This window comes from Bufo gargarizans, chromosome 10 (assembly GCF_014858855.1).
Source record: "Bufo gargarizans isolate SCDJY-AF-19 chromosome 10, ASM1485885v1, whole genome shotgun sequence".
In the NCBI taxonomy this organism is placed as follows: Eukaryota; Metazoa; Chordata; class Amphibia; order Anura; family Bufonidae; genus Bufo; species Bufo gargarizans.
In genome coordinates, this window is record NC_058089.1 from 13,576,656 (window position 1) to 13,592,584 (window position 15,929).

At 48.8% G+C, this 15,929-nt stretch overlaps 1 protein-coding gene across 1 annotated transcript; it reads right to left on the minus strand.

Annotated features, from left to right (window-relative positions):
• Positions 1 to 4,330: 4,330 nt before the first annotated feature.
• On the minus strand, positions 4,331 to 14,342 carry RIC3 (RIC3 acetylcholine receptor chaperone). Its single transcript, XM_044270721.1, has 6 exons — positions 14,174 to 14,342; positions 9,843 to 10,051; positions 9,530 to 9,608; positions 6,485 to 6,578; positions 5,869 to 6,014; positions 4,331 to 5,407 (listed from the first exon to the last, which is right to left on the minus strand). The coding sequence occupies exons 1-6, from the start codon at positions 14,289 to 14,291 to the stop codon at positions 4,950 to 4,952; spliced, it is 1,104 nt and encodes a 367-aa protein (XP_044126656.1). The 5' UTR covers positions 14,292 to 14,342; the 3' UTR covers positions 4,331 to 4,949.
• Between the last annotated feature and the right edge of the window lie 1,587 nt (positions 14,343 to 15,929).

The window sequence follows — 15,929 nt, forward strand, 5'->3', positions numbered from 1 at the left end:
TGTGTGCTTTAATTTTGGTTTAGCTAGGGGTTAGCTAGGACTGTTGGTGGCCTGCACGACAATGCGCACATAATTATACTGTATGTGACCTGTCTGGCATACTGATGCACAGTAACCGTTTCACTACCAATAAAGACTAGCTCTGCATGTTACTGCACTGCACAGTCAGGAACACCGAGATTCAGGCTCTCTGCAGGCCGGGATATCGCTTTGAGATTTCATGCGCTTTGAGAAGAATTAATTTGGAATTAAGCAAATTTCCTGAATTAAATTTTTCGAAACTTCGCTCCACCTCTAATTGTGATACATTGTAGACGTACTGCTGGAAGGTTTCATTCACTGGGTACATTTACATACAGTTCTCAACTCCATGCTGAATAGAAACAAGGCTATCTGCTGACAGCAAGCAGGGGTCCTGAAGTCTGTTCATTCCTTGTGCAGGGTGGCAGTCTACCACCGTATGACACCGCCACGGCGCCTCTCGCTCTTCTTGCAGTTTATTGTCCTGATGAGTTTATGTTTACAACCATTTATTCCATTTCTTCAATGCATCTAAAATGAAAAATACAACTGTGCAAATAGTGGCAATACAAATCCCCTCCCGTTTAGTGTATACAGCTACTGTGCAAACTATGAGTCTATGATTACAGGCTGCAAACTCTGTCAGCACCTGTTACTATCCGTCTGGTGATTTAGGCTGCGTTCACACGGGCGAGATTTCCGCGCGGGTGCAATGCAGTAGGTGAACGCATTGCACCTGCACTGAATCCTGACCCATTCATTTCAATGGGGCTGTGCACATGAGCATTTTTTTTCATGCATCACTTCTGCAATGCTTTAAAATCGCAGCATGTTCTATATTTTTTCACGCAGCCCTGGCTCCATAGAAGTGAATGGGGCTGCGTTAATAACGCATTGCATCTGCAAGCAAGTGCGGATGCAATGCGTTTTTCACTGATGGTTGCTAGGAGATGTTGTTTGTAAACCTTCAGTTTTTTATCACGCGCGTGAAAAACGCATCAAAACGCATTGCACCCGCGCGGAAAAAACTGAACAACTAAACGCAATTGCAGCCAAAACTGACTGAACTTGCTTGCAAAATGGTGCGAGTTTAACTGAATGCACCCTGAACGCATCCGGACCAAATCTGTCACGCTCGTGTGAACTCAGCCTTATTCAGCGTCTGTGCGGCGGAAAGACCAGACATTACCCTCATGTGGCGGGCACGGTCGGAATAATAACCAGTGCCTGTGGTGTCAGTGATGGTGAGCTCCCCCTAGTGGTGGCTGTCTAATCTGTATGTATGTGAGGAGCTCCCCCTAGTGGTGGCTGTCTAATCTGTATGTATGTGAGGAGCTCCCCCTAGTGGTGGCTTTCTCTAATCTGAATGTATGTGAGGAGCTCCCCCTAGTGGTGGCTGTCTAATCTGTATGTATGTGAGGAGCTCCCCCTAGTGGTGGCTGTCTAATCTGTATGTATGTGAGGAGCTCCCCCTAGTGGTGGCTGTCTAATCTGTATGTATGTGAGGAGCTCCCCCTAGTGGTGGCTGTCTAATCTGTATGTATGTGAGGAGCTCCCCCTAGTGGTGGCTGTCTAATCTGTATGTATCTGAGGAGCTCCCCCTAGTGGTGGCTGTCTCTCATCTGTATGTATGCGAGGAACTCCCCCTAGTGGTGGCTGTCTCTAATCTGTATGTATGCGAGGAGCTCCCCCTAGTGGTGGCTGTCTCTCATCTGTATGTATGCGAGGAGCTCCCCCTAGTGGTGGCTGTCTAATCTGTATGTATGTGATGAGCTCCCCCTAGTGGTGGCTGTCTAATCTGTATGTATCTGAGGAGCTCCCCCTAGTGGTGGCTGTCTAATCTGTATGTATGTGAGGAGCTCCCCCTAGTGGTGGCTGTCTAATCTGTATGTATCTGAGGAGCTCCCCCTAGTGGTGGCTGTCTAATCTGTATGTATCTGAGGAGCTCCCCCTAGTGGTGGCTGTCTCTCATCTGTATGTATGCGAGGAACTCCCCCTAGTGGTGGCTGTCTCTAATCTGTATGTATGCGAGGAGCTCCCCCTAGTGGTGGCTGTCTAATCTGTATGTATGCGAGGAGCTCCCCCTAGTGGTGGCTGTCTCTCATCTGTATGTATGCGAGGAGCTCCCCCTAGTGGTGGCTGTCTCTTATCTGTATGTATGCGAGGAGCTCCCTCTAGTGGTGGCTGTCTCTCATCTGTATGTATGCAAGGAGCTTCCCCTAGTGGTGGCTGTCTCTCATCTGTATGTATGCGAGGAGCTCCCCCTAGTGGTGGCTGTCTCTCATCTGTATGTATGTGAGGAGCTCCTCCTAGCGGTGGCTGTCTCATCTGTATGTATGTGAGGAGCTCCTCCTAGCGGTGGCTGTCTCTAATCTGTATGTATGCGAGGAGCTCCCCCTAGTGGTGGCTGTTTAATCTGTATGTATGCGAGGAGCTCCCCCTAGTGGTGGCTGTCTAATCTGTATGTATGCGAGGAGCTCCCCCTAGTGGTGGCTGTCTAATCTGTATGTATGTGAGGAGCTCCCCCTAGTGGTGGCTGTCTTATCTGTATGTATGTGAGGAGCTCCCCCTAGTGGTGGCTGTCTAATCTGTATGTATGCGAGGAGCTCCCCCTAGTGGTGGCTGCATAATCTGTATGTATGTGAGGAGCTCCCCCTAGTGGTGGCTGTCTAATCTGTATGTATGCGAGGAGCTCCCCCTAGTGGTGGCTGCATAATCTGTATGTATGTGAGGAGCTCCCCCTAGTGGTGGCTGCATAATCTGTATGTATGTGAGGAGCTCCCCCTAGTGGTGGCTGTCTAATCTGTATGTATGCGAGGAGCTCCCCCTAGTGGTGGCTGCATAATCTGTATGTATGTGAGGAGCTCCCCCTAGTGGTGGCTGCATAATCTGTATGTAGTGAGGAGCTCCCTCTAGTGGTGGCTGTCTAATCTGTATGTATGCGAGGAGCTCCCCCTAGTGGTGGCTGCATAATCTGTATGTATGTGAGGAGCTCCCCCTAGTGGTGGCTGTATGATCTGTATGTAGTGAGGAGCTCCCCCTAGTGGTGGCTGTCTAATCTGTATGTATGTGAGGAGCTCCCCCTAGTGGTGGCTGCATAATCTGTATGTATGTGAGGAGCTCCCCCTAGTGGTGGCTGTATGATCTGTATGTAGTGAGGAGCTCCCCCTAGTGGTGGCTGTCTAATCTGTATGTAGTGAGGAGCTCCCCCTAGTAGTAGCTGTATAATCTGTATGTAGTGAGGAGCTCCCCCTAGTGGTGGCTGTCTAATCTGTATGTATGTGAGGAGCTCCCCCTAGTGGTGGCTGCATAATCTGTATGTATGTGAGGAGCTCCCCCTAGTGGTGGCTGCATAATCTGTATGTATGTGAGGAGCTCCCCCTAGTGGTGGCTGCATAATCTGTATGTAGTGAGGAGCTCCCTCTAGTGGTGGCTGCATAATCTGTATGTATGCGAGGAGCTCCCCCTAGTGGTGGCTGTATGATCTGTATGTATGTGAGGAGCTCCCCCTAGTGGTGGCTGTATGATCTGTATGTATGTGAGGAGCTCCCCCTAGTGGTGGCTGTATGATCTGTATGTATGTGAGGAGCTCCCCCGAGTGGTGGCTGTATGATCTGTATGTATGTGAGGAGCTCCCCCTAGTGGTGGCTGTATGATCTGTATGTATGTGAGGAGCTCCCCCTAGTGGTGGCTGTATGATCTGTATGTATGTGAGGAGCTCCCCCTAGTGGTGGCTGTCTAATCTGTATGTATGTGAGGAGCTCCCCCTAGTGGTGGCTGTATAAGCTGTATGTAGTGAGAAGCTCCCCCTAGTGGTGGCTGTATAATCTGTATGTAGTGAGGAGCTCCCCCTAGTGGTGGCTGTATAATCTGTATGTAGTGAGGAGCTCCCCCTAGTGGTGGCTGTATAAGCTGTATGTAGTGAGGAGCTCCCCCTAGTGGTGGCTGTATAAGCTGTATGTAGTGAGGAGCTCCCCCTAGTGGTGACTGTATAAGCTGTATGTAGTGAGGAGCTCCCTCTAGTGGTGGCTGTGTAATCTGTATGTATGTGAGGAGCTCCCCCTAGTGGTGGCTGTGTAATCTGTATGTGAGGAGCTCCCCCTAGTGGTGACTGTATAATCTGTATGTAGTGAGGAGCTCCCCCTAGTGGTGACTGTATAATCTGTATGTATGTGAGGAGCTCCCCCTAGTGGTGGCTGTATAATCTGTATGTAGTGAGGAGCTCCCCCTAGTAGTGGCTGTCTAATCTGTATGTATGTGAGGAGCTCCCCCTAGTGGTGGCTGTATAATCTGTATGTAGTGAGGAGCTCCCACTAGTGGTGGCTGTATGATCTGTATGCATGTGAGGAGCTCCCCCTAGTGGTGGCTGTATGATCTGTATGTAGTGAGGAGCTCCCCCTAGTGGTGGCTGCAGGCAGCAGACTTCTGTGTTCTCTAGTGCAGTGGATTTGGAGCTCTGCGTCCTAACACACAGCACTGGCTTCTATGCAGACACATCCAGTAAGGTGCACAGTTAATAATACACAGTACATTTGGCAGAGCTCTCAGTGAGCGGCGGGGCCCATCCTGTTCTCTTCTATGGGGCCACACTGATGGACCGTGTAGCTGGCGCTCTGGACCTCCACCTTCATGATACACTCGGTGCAGACATTTTCCTCTTGCTCTATACCTGTATGGGTCGTGTCATTTGGCGCACAGGTTCCCATCTGAGGCCACGCCCCTTTCCTGTTAATCCACGCTCGGAAACAACTGGAGACACCCAAGTTCCCCAGATTCTAGGGGCGTCACATGAGTAGATCCGGGCCATAGTGATGTGGGGGTGTGATTACTTTTGCAGTACATGCACTGCGATGTCATGGCTGACATGGGGCAGTGACATCACCGGAGCTCTCACGGGTCCCTCCGTCAGTCACCAGATTTGGGGACATTTAGCAGTCTGGGGACTTTTTGCTCCGTTTGCGCAGAGACTGTAACTCATCCCCGACTGAATTACTGACGGTTTCCAGTAAATCTCCGCTCACAGCCGAATCTGTCACAGAAGCCTCGGAGTCCTCCTCGCTGGCCGCCTCTGAGCTGAAGCCGGCATTCTCCGCTATAACCGCAGGGTCCTCATCGTCGCTCGGCTCCTCGGAGCAGATCTCATCGTCTGGGGCGAGGATGGGGCTGCGCTGGGCGTCGTCACATAGGTTGTGCGTCGTAGGAGGATTACTCCCATCCTCCGCTGCGTGTTCTGTGCAGAAACGATTATAATCGTCCATGAACTCCAGCTGCTCGGCGATCTCCTCCGCGGAGGGCTGGCTCAGCAGCGAGCGGTCCACCAGGATGGTCTTGGGTCTCCTCCTGCCCTCAGACGGGTCGTAGATCGGATACGTCTCTTCTGGGTAACCTGTGAAAAACAGCAAAGTCACACTGATACATTGTAACGACGCAGCTGCTTCTACTGATCCTGAGTAACATCATGTTATACTCCAGTCACACCCAGAGCTGCAGTAACTATTCTGTGAGCTTCCTGTCAGCAGCCAGGCTATGGACCCTCCTGACACCCCCTGCTGGTTCAGGGTCTTCAAAGGGCACCCCCTGAGCGACCTGCACCGTAATCCGATGTGACAGTTATAAAGTTGCGTCTCGTGCAGTCATGCAGTGCTGTGTACTGATGCAGCTTTGGTTGTGACTGGAGCACAGAGTGTGATGTAGCAGCACAATTACAGGTCTGTGTGTGATTGGAGAATATCACCCGATGCAAAGGTTAAAATTGTCGTTGCAGCTCTGGATGTGACTGGGGTATAATAAGACATGATGCAACTCAAGATCAGTAGAGATGATGGGTGACATGCCCAACCCCCGCACCTTCCCATCCCTCCGTGTAGGGAGCCTCCTCGGCCTCCTGCTCTGGGGTGACGCCGTCCAGGACCTTTCCCTCCTTCATCACCCGAGTGATCTCCTTCAGCCTCTGCAGCAGCTCCTGCTCCTCGCCGTCACTGACGTTACCTTCTCTGCCAATTACAAAGTCACATCTCATCAGAACCGATGATGTCATCAGTGCCCCCATTTATAGTCCTGTCCCATCTTAAACCTCGGCACAACCCACGGAGATGTCGCCAAAGATGGCTGAACCGATGGCATCATCAACGACCCCCCACCCCGCTATATCCTCGTCCCATCACAGGAGACAATATAAACCCACAGGAGATGCCACCAAAGATGGGAGAACCTATGACGTCATCAGCCCCCCCCCCCCCCCCCCCATTATAACCTTATCCCATCACAGGACACAATATAAACCCACAGGAGATGCCACCAAAGATGGGAGAACCTATGATGTCATCACCCCCCCCCCCCCCCCATTATAACCTTATCCCATCACAGGACACAATACAAGCCCACAGGAGATGCCACCAAAGATGGTAGAACTGAGGACAGAGGGCGATACACTCCGGATCATGTCAGCACATTGGGCCCTTACCTCTCATTGTGGGGCCCCAGGCGTGAGATGATTTTCTCCATGGCCTCCTCGGTCTCGCGCAGTTTATCCTGCAGCTGGCCGAGCTCATAGTCAGCTGGAAATAGAGAGAGGCGCTAGAAAATGGCGCAGTCTAAGCGATGAACCGCGGTGGGCGCAGCAACAGGCGGCGGAATATTGTATGAATGGATCAGTTCTCTAACGGGCAGAGAAAAGAATAAGCGCAAATCCCCAGCCGTCCATTATACAGCACAGCCCAGGACACGCGGGGTTAAAGGAGCAGATAACAGATCACAGTATATACCAGTAATGGGGGGGCAGCTCCTCACCCGCTTATTACAGGGGCAGGGCTGGCGTTAGGGGGGAGGGGGAAATTGGGCAATTGCCCTGGGCCCCCATCACAAAAGGGGCCCCCATCACCAGTCAGTGGCGGATGACATTCGGGTCGGCAGCCCCGGGCCAAGCACCGCTGGGGGGGCCTAACGCCGACCCGAACGCCCACATACTGCGGCGGGGCATGGGAGCGCATAGTTCCCTGCCCCGCCGCCGATCCCCACCATAGGCTTTAGGCCTGAGGCCTATGCAGTAGTAAAATCCCAGTGCAGGCGTGCATGATGACATCATCGCGCGCGGCTGTGCAGTGAAGTGTGAGCGCCTAGACATAGGTGAGTATTTAGCTTTTTAGTTTTTTTTTGTTTTATGTGCCAAACTTTAGGGGACATGGGGGGGGACACACAGGAGGACATGTGAGGAGACAGTACATCGGGGGGAAATTGCAGCATGGGGGCAAATTACTATGTGGGGGCAGCGTGGAGGCCTTGCTATTGGGGAGGCACTGTAGGGGCCATTCTACTATTTCTGGGGACACTATACAGGGATTATTGCCTGGAGCACAATATAGGGTGGTATTATTACTGGGGGTCTCTAGGGGACATTATAGCTGCTGTGGACACTATAGGGACATTTGGGGTAATTTATGAAACTGGTGTAAAGCAGAACTGGCTTAGTCGCCCAGAGCAGCCAATCAGATTCCACCTTTCATATTTGATGGCTCTTTTGGAAATCCAGTTCTACTTTACACCAGTTTGATAAATTACCCCAATTATGTCTCCTGGGGTCACTATTTTTCAGCAGTACAGTACCTGGGGCATTGGGGGCACAGCGGGCACAGTATTGGGGGTGGCAGCAGGATGACACTGTGGGGACACCAGGACGGGGAGGTTGATGGAAAAATTGAGAAATCTACGTGTCTGTGTAACAAACTGTAGAGACGAGATGCGGCTGAAAGAATTAGTCATGGCGGTCTGGGTCAGACGCAGGAGAAGAGGAAAGAGAAGGTCTACATGACAGGAGACGTCCCTGGATGTGACGGGTATGTGGCCACTATGACACGTAGAAAGTGTTTTTAAAGGAGACTTACACTATATATTTGTTTGTCTTTCCACCGGCTTCTAGTTTTTTTCAGTGAACAGGTTTATAACCTGGGAATGTGATCTGGACGTCTGTCCTCGGGATCGGTCATCAGATCAGTGGGCACCCGACTCCCGACACCCCCGCTGATCAGCTGTTTGAAGAGGCCACGGCGCTGACCGGAGCTCCGGCGAGCACTGCGCTCTCTTTAAAGGGACTCTGTCACCACTTTCTAACCCCCACTTTTAAAACTATAGTTCTGTCCATGGAGCCCCTGTGATTACAATGGTGTTGTTATATGCGAAATCCGCAGGCTCGTTTTGATAAAAAAAACTTTTATCTAACCTGTCACTCATGAGGATAAGGTGCCCAGGGCGTTTCTCCTGGTCTGAACATGCCGCCCGCCGCCGCTGTTGGTGCCCAGCTCCTCCTCTGATCCTTTCAGCGCCGCCTGAATGTGAAGAAATACGCCTCCGGCTCTCCCTCAGTCCCCCCTCCTTTTCTAAAATTTCGCGCGTGCGCACAGGCCTGTGCCTGATGCGCCCGTGCGGACTTTTCGATTCAGCCTCATTGAGCGAAGTGCGCATGCGCACTTCGCTCAACCTCCCGATAACGCGAACACTGCTGCACGCGCGGGATCTTAGAAAAGAAGGAGGGGGGACTGAGGGAGAGCCGGAGGCGTATTTCTTCACATTCAGGCGGCGCTAAAAGGATCAGAGGAGGAGCTGGGCACCAACGGCGGCGGCGGCGGCATGTTCAGACCAGGAGAAACGCCTTGGGCACCTTATCCTCATGAGTGACAGGTTAGATAAAAGTTTTTTTTATCAAAACGAGCCTGCGGATTTCGCATATAACAACACCATTGTAATCACAGGGGCTCCATGGACAGAACTATAGTTTTAAAAGTGGGGGTTAGAAAGTGGTGACAGAGTCCCTTTAACGTTAACTAAGCCCAGCACCGTCCATTAGACAGCAGCGATGCTTTGTACTGCAGCTCATCTCCTTTCACTTGTGATATACAGTGACATCACCGGCTGCCCAGGTGTCCCGGGAGAAGGACGCCGGCCCATCTGATATCCTTGCTGGTTCTGTATTACACTGCAGTTTCTCTGCACGAGGAAAAACCACGTGTAATCCGCAATCAGTGCAGGCTGTGTGTAAGGCCTCATGCACACGACTGTTCAGTTTTTTCTGCGGTCTGCAAATTGCGCATCCACAAAAAACGGAAGCCGCTCGTGTGCCTTCTGCAATTTGCGGAACGGGCGGCCCATTGTAGAAATGCCTATTCTTGTCCGCAAAACGGACAAGAATAGGACATGTTATTTTTTTTTTTGCGGAGCCACAGAATGGAGCAACGGATGCGGACCCAAACAACGGCCATGTGCATGAGGCCTATAATGTGTTGTTTGTGCAATATTTCTTTTGGGGCCCCACATAAAATTTTGCCCAGGGCCACACTTTGCCTTAAACCGGCCCTGTACAGGAGGATTTATTTGCCCGGGTTACAGCCCGGCCCGATGGCGGATCTACTGAGCCAAACCATCAGTTTCATAGATGGAGTTACTACATAAAGGGGGCGGAGCTGTGACAACCCTGTGTGCGGCCCCACCCCTCTGCAGGAGCATATAATCCACTCACTGATCTTCCTCTTCAGGTTCCCGTTGGCGATGGGGGCGCTGCGGGGCTCAGGCTTCACCGGTCTGCCCTTAGAGGAGAGCTGCAAATACCAGAGAATAGCATCATCTGCAGAACATCGCACCCTTCACCTCCTGACAGATACAGTGTGATATCCTGCAGGTTATTACACCCCTGACCTCTCTACAGATCTGCAGAACATCGCTCTGTCCCTTCTACCTCCTGACAGATACATAGTGTTATATCCTGCAGATTATCACACCCAGATCTGCAGAACATTTAATTTTTCAACCTTCTCTCTGAGTCTGGACCTTACCTTGAAAAGTATATAGAGTATATACAGTAATATCCCGAACCCATAGATGGGTATTATCTGCCCCACGAGACTCTGCCGGCTGTTACTTCCTCCTCCACCAGCTTTCGCCTTCGACACAGCTTCAGATAAGTGAGAGCGGGGAAAACCTCCCCCCCTAAAGTCCACTGGTTTACCATGAGGAACAGCAGACGGAAAACGGCCGCTATTTCCTAAAAATAAATAATCCTAAATTATTCACGTTATAAGATGCCCAGGTTATACCAGCTGTACATATATAATTATATACAGCAGATGCCCAGGTTATACCAGCTGTACATATATAATTATATACAGGAGATGCCCAGGGTATACCAGCTGTACATATATAATTATATACAGGAGATGCCCAGGTTATACCAGCTGTACATATATAATTATATACAGGAGATGCCCAGGGTATACCAGCTGTACATATATAATTATATACAGGAGATGCCCAGGTTATACCAGCTGTACATATATAATTATATACAGGAGATGCCCAGGTCATACCAGCTGTACATATATAATTATATACAGGAGATGCCCAGGTTATACCAGCTGTACATATATAATTATATACAGGAGATGCCCAGGTTATACCAGCTGTACATATATAATTATATACAGGAGATGCCCAGGTTATACCAGCCGTACATATATAATTATATACAGGAGATGCCCAGGTTATACCAGCCGTACATATATAATTATATACAGGAGATGCCCAGGTTATACCAGCTGTACATATATAATTATATACAGGAGATGCCCAGGTTATACCAGCTGTACATATATAATTATATACAGGAGATGCCCAGGGTATACCAGCTGTACATATATATTATATACAGGAGATGCCCAGGTTATACCAGCTGTACATATGTATTTATATACAGGAGATGCCCAGGTTATACCGGCTGTACATATATAATTATATACAGGAGATGCCCAGGTTATACCAGCTGTACATATATAATTATATACAGGAGATGCCCAGGTTATACCGGCTGTACATATATAATTATATACAGGAGATGCCCAGGTTATACCAGCTGTACATATATAATTATATACAGAAGATGCCCAGGTTATACCAGCTGTACATATATAATTATATACAGAAGATGCCCAGGTTATACCAGCTGTACATATATAATTATATACAGGAGATGCCCAGGGTATACCAGCTGTACATATATAATTATATACAGGAGATACCCAGGTTATACCAGCTGTACATATATAATTATATACAGGAGATGCCCAGATTATACCAGCTGTACATATATAATTATATACAGGAGATGCCCAGGGTATACCAGCTGTACATATATAATTATATACAGGAGATGCCCGGGTTATACCAGCTGTACATATATAATTATATACAGGAGATGCCCAGGTTATACCGGCTGTACATATATAATTATATACAGGAGATGCCCAGGTTATACCAGCTGTACATATATAATTATATACAGAAGATGCCCAGGTTATACCAGCTGTACATATATAATTATATACAGGAGATGCCCAGGGTATACCAGCTGTACATATATAATTATATACAGGAGATACCCAGGTTATACCAGCTGTACATATATAATTATATACAGGAGATGCCCAGGGTATACCAGCTGTACATATATAATTATATACAGGAGATGCCCAGGTTATACCAGCTGTACATATATAATTATATACAGGAGATGCCCAGGTTATACCAGCTGTACATATATAATTATATACAGGAGATGCCCAGGTTATACCAGCTGTACATATATAATTATATACAGGAGATACCCAGGTTATACCAGCTGTACATATATATTATATACAGGAGATGCCCAGGTTATACCAGCTGTACATATATAATTATATACAGGAGATGCCCAGATTATACCAGCTGTACATATATAATTATATACAGGAGATGCCCAGGGTATACCAGCTGTACATATATAATTATATACAGGAGATGCCCGGGTTATACCAGCTGTACATATATAATTATATACAGAAGATACCCGGGTTATACCAGCTGTACATATATAATTATATACAGGAGATGCCCGGGTTATACCAGCTGTACATATATAATTATATACAGGAGATGCCCGGGTTATACCAGCTGTACATAGATAATTATATACAGGAGATACCCGGGTTATACCAGCTGTACATATATAATTATATACAGAAGATACCCGGGTTATACCAGCTGTACATATATAATTATATACAGGAGATGCCCGGGTTATACCAGCTGTACATATATAATTATATACAGGAGATGCCCGGGTTATACCAGCTGTACATAGATAATTATATACAGGCGATGCCCGGGTTATACCAGCTGTACATATATAATTATATACAGGAGATGCCCAGGTTATACCAGCTGTACATATATAATTAGATACAGGAGATACCCAGGTTATACCAGCTGTACATATATAATTAGATACAGGAGATACCCAGGTTATACCACATTCAGGGCCGTCTTTACCAAGGGGCAAAAGGGTCAGCTGCCTCTTGAGCCCTGCTAGCTACTGCCCCGGGTGTCAAGCTGTCTGTGTACTTTAATGTTGTGATCTAGGACCTTAATGACATCATCACCATGTGACCAGTAACCTAGCAATTACTGGTCACATGGCTATGAGGTCATCACAGGTCCTACCAGGAGTGTTGCAGAAGTTACTGTGGAGCTTTTTTGTGTGAAGATTACATCAGAAAAAGGTGACAGGGGCTGTTATGTTAATATACTGTAAACTACTGTATAGTGGGGTGCTGTATATTGTGTGGGACTGTATACTGTGTGGTGGGCTGTATACTGTGTGGGACTGTATACTGTGTGGTGGGCTGTATACTGTGTGGGGCTGTATGCTGTGGGGGGCCTGTATACTGTGGTGGGCTGTATACTGTGTGGGGGCCTGTATACTGTGTGGGGGTCTGTATACTGTGTGGGGGCCTGTATACTGTGTGGGGGTCTGTATACTGTGTGGGGGCCTGTATACTGTGGTGGGCTGTATACTGTGTGGGGGTCTGTATACTGTGTGGGGGCCTGTATACTGTGTGGATTTTTTGTGTGTGTTGTGGTGGAGGGCGTGCTTACCTGCTAAGGTGTGGGAAGGCGGGATCCAGGGGGCCCAAGTAAATTTTTGCCCAGGGTCCAATCAATATTAAAGACGGCCCTGACCACACTTGCGGCAGGACGGATCCAACAGGCTGTTCACCCTGTCGGATCCGTCCTTCTGCTATTTCGCCGTGCCGCCGGACCGCCGCTCCGTCCCCTTTGACTATAATGAAGACGGGGCGGAGCTCCGGTGCAGCACAGCAGTGTACGGTGAAACATGTGAATCCCAACCACGGTCGTGTGAATGAGCCCTTACCTTGCAAGTTATGGTCCGTGGTAGCGGAATCCATAACGCGATTCTTCGATAACCCAAACCCAAACTTTAGACGCTGAACTTAAAGAGGACCTTTCACTCGTATACAAACTAAAAACTAACTATACCTGTGGGCAGAGCGGCGCCCAGGGGTCCCCCTGCACTAACTAGTATGCCTGGGCGCCGCTCCGTTCGCCCGGTATAGGCTCCGGTGTCTCAGCTCCGTCTGTTGTACTGGACTGATTTTTTGTAGGAGGTGTGTCCCTGGCTATGAGCTGTGCGCTGCGATTGGCCAGTGCTGCAGCTAGGGACACGCCTCCTACAAAAAATCAGTCCAATACAACAGACGGAGCTGAGACACCGGAGCCTATACCGGGCGAGCGGAGCGGCGCCAAGACATACTAGTAAGTGCAGGGGGACCCCTGGGCGCCGCTCTGCCCACAGATAGAGTTAGTTTTTAGTTTGTATACGAGTGAAAGGTCCTCTTTAAAACACAAGTTCGCTCAACACTAGTCATGATGTAGGCCCAGCTCCAGACCCGGGGCCCGCCTGGAGGCATCAGCCCATCTCCCCTTACCTCCTCCTGGGTCTGCAGCCGGGACCCCTCCCTAGTGGGAGCTCAGCTGCACACAACCTCTCCTCTCCACAACTCGCACCTCTCTGAGAGGTTGTCACAGCCCCGCCCCCTGGCAATGCCCCCATGATAGGTGTTGTGGGAAGGGAGGGGGGTACCACCTTCTTAAGGTATTCAGGTGCAGGGTGAGGGCAGCAGATTATATCGGTTACATACTGCAGCACTGAAGGGTTAAATTAAAGGCAGACCCCCCTTATCTGAGACAGTTCCCCTACCAGCAGCCCCTAGGATTGTTGAGGGGTGACCTCCATGTCCCTCCCTTCAGAGCATGCAGAGCTGACGCTTACCCTCCGGCTGCTGCAGGGACGGCTTCCCCCTGTTCTGGAAGGTTTTGGGCAGGAGCAGGGACACGCACAGCACCAGGCCGGAGAACATCACCACCTTCTGAATAGTGGATAAAGCCATCCTAGAGTCTCCTGGCGATTGTGGCTGCAGGAGACGAGGACATCTGCAGGGTCATAATAAAGCGCTGCACCAATGGCTGCTCCGCTGCCAGCCTCCACCTGCATCCACAATCCGATTGGCCTCCGATGTCAGCCTCCACCTGCATCCACAATCCTATTGGCCTCCGATGTCAGCCGCCCATTGGTCCAGGCGCAGACTGTCACCCCCAGCGTCCCTCCCCCGCAGCTGAGCTGTGACAGTGTGCAGCCGCCCGGGATACAATGTAACATGTCAGAGCTCAGACTGACGTACAATGTAACGGATTAGAGAGCTGCAGTAACTGATACATTGTGTCAGGCGCCGGCTGCTGTACTGGGAATGTGCTGCCCACGGGACACAAACTATGATAGAGTCACCCCATATATACTATACATACATTATATACAGTACAGAGCCGGGACACCTACCATTATACAGTACAGAGCCTGGACACCTATACACCACATACATTATATACAGTACAGAGCCTGGACACCTAATATACCATATACATTATATACAGTACAGAGCCCGGACACCTAATACACCATATACATTATATACAGTACAGAGCCGGGACACCTAATACACCATATACATTATATACAGTACAGAGCCCGGACACCTAATACACCATATACATTATATACAGTACAGAGCCGGGACACCTAATACACCATATACATTATATACAGTACAGAGCCGGACACCTAATACACCATATACATTATATACAGTACAGAGCCGGGACACCTAATACACCATATACATTATATACAGTACAGAGCCGGGACACCTAATACACCATATACATTATATACAGTACAGAGCCGGGACACCTAATACACCATATACATTATATACAGTATAGAGCCGGGACACCTAATACACCATATACATTATATACAGTACAGAGCCGGGACACCTAATACACCATATACATTATATACAGTACAGAGCCGGGACACCTAATACACCATATACATTATATACAGTACAGAGCCGGGACACCTAATACACCATATACATTATATACAGTACAGAGCCGGGACACCTAATACACCATATACATTATATACAGTACAGAGCCGGACACCTAATACACCATATACATTATATACAGTACAGAGCCCGGACACCTAATACACCATATACATTATATACAGTACAGAGCCCGGACACCTAATACACCATATACATTATATACAGTACAGAGCCCGGGACACCTAATACACCATATACATTATATACAGTACAGAGCCCGGGACACCTAATACACCATATACATTATATACAGTACAGAGCCCGGACACCTAATACACATATACATTATATACAGTACAGAGCCCGGACACCTAATACACCATATACATTATATACAGTACAGAGCCCGGGACACCTAAATAGCCACACCATATACATTATATACAGTACAGAGCCCGGACACCTAATACACCATATACATTATATACAGTACAGAGCCCGGACACCTAATACACCATATACATTATATACAGTACAGAGCCCGGGACACCTAATACACCATATACATTATATACAGTACAGAGCCCGGGACACCTAATACACCATATACATTATATACAGTACAGAGCCCGGGAC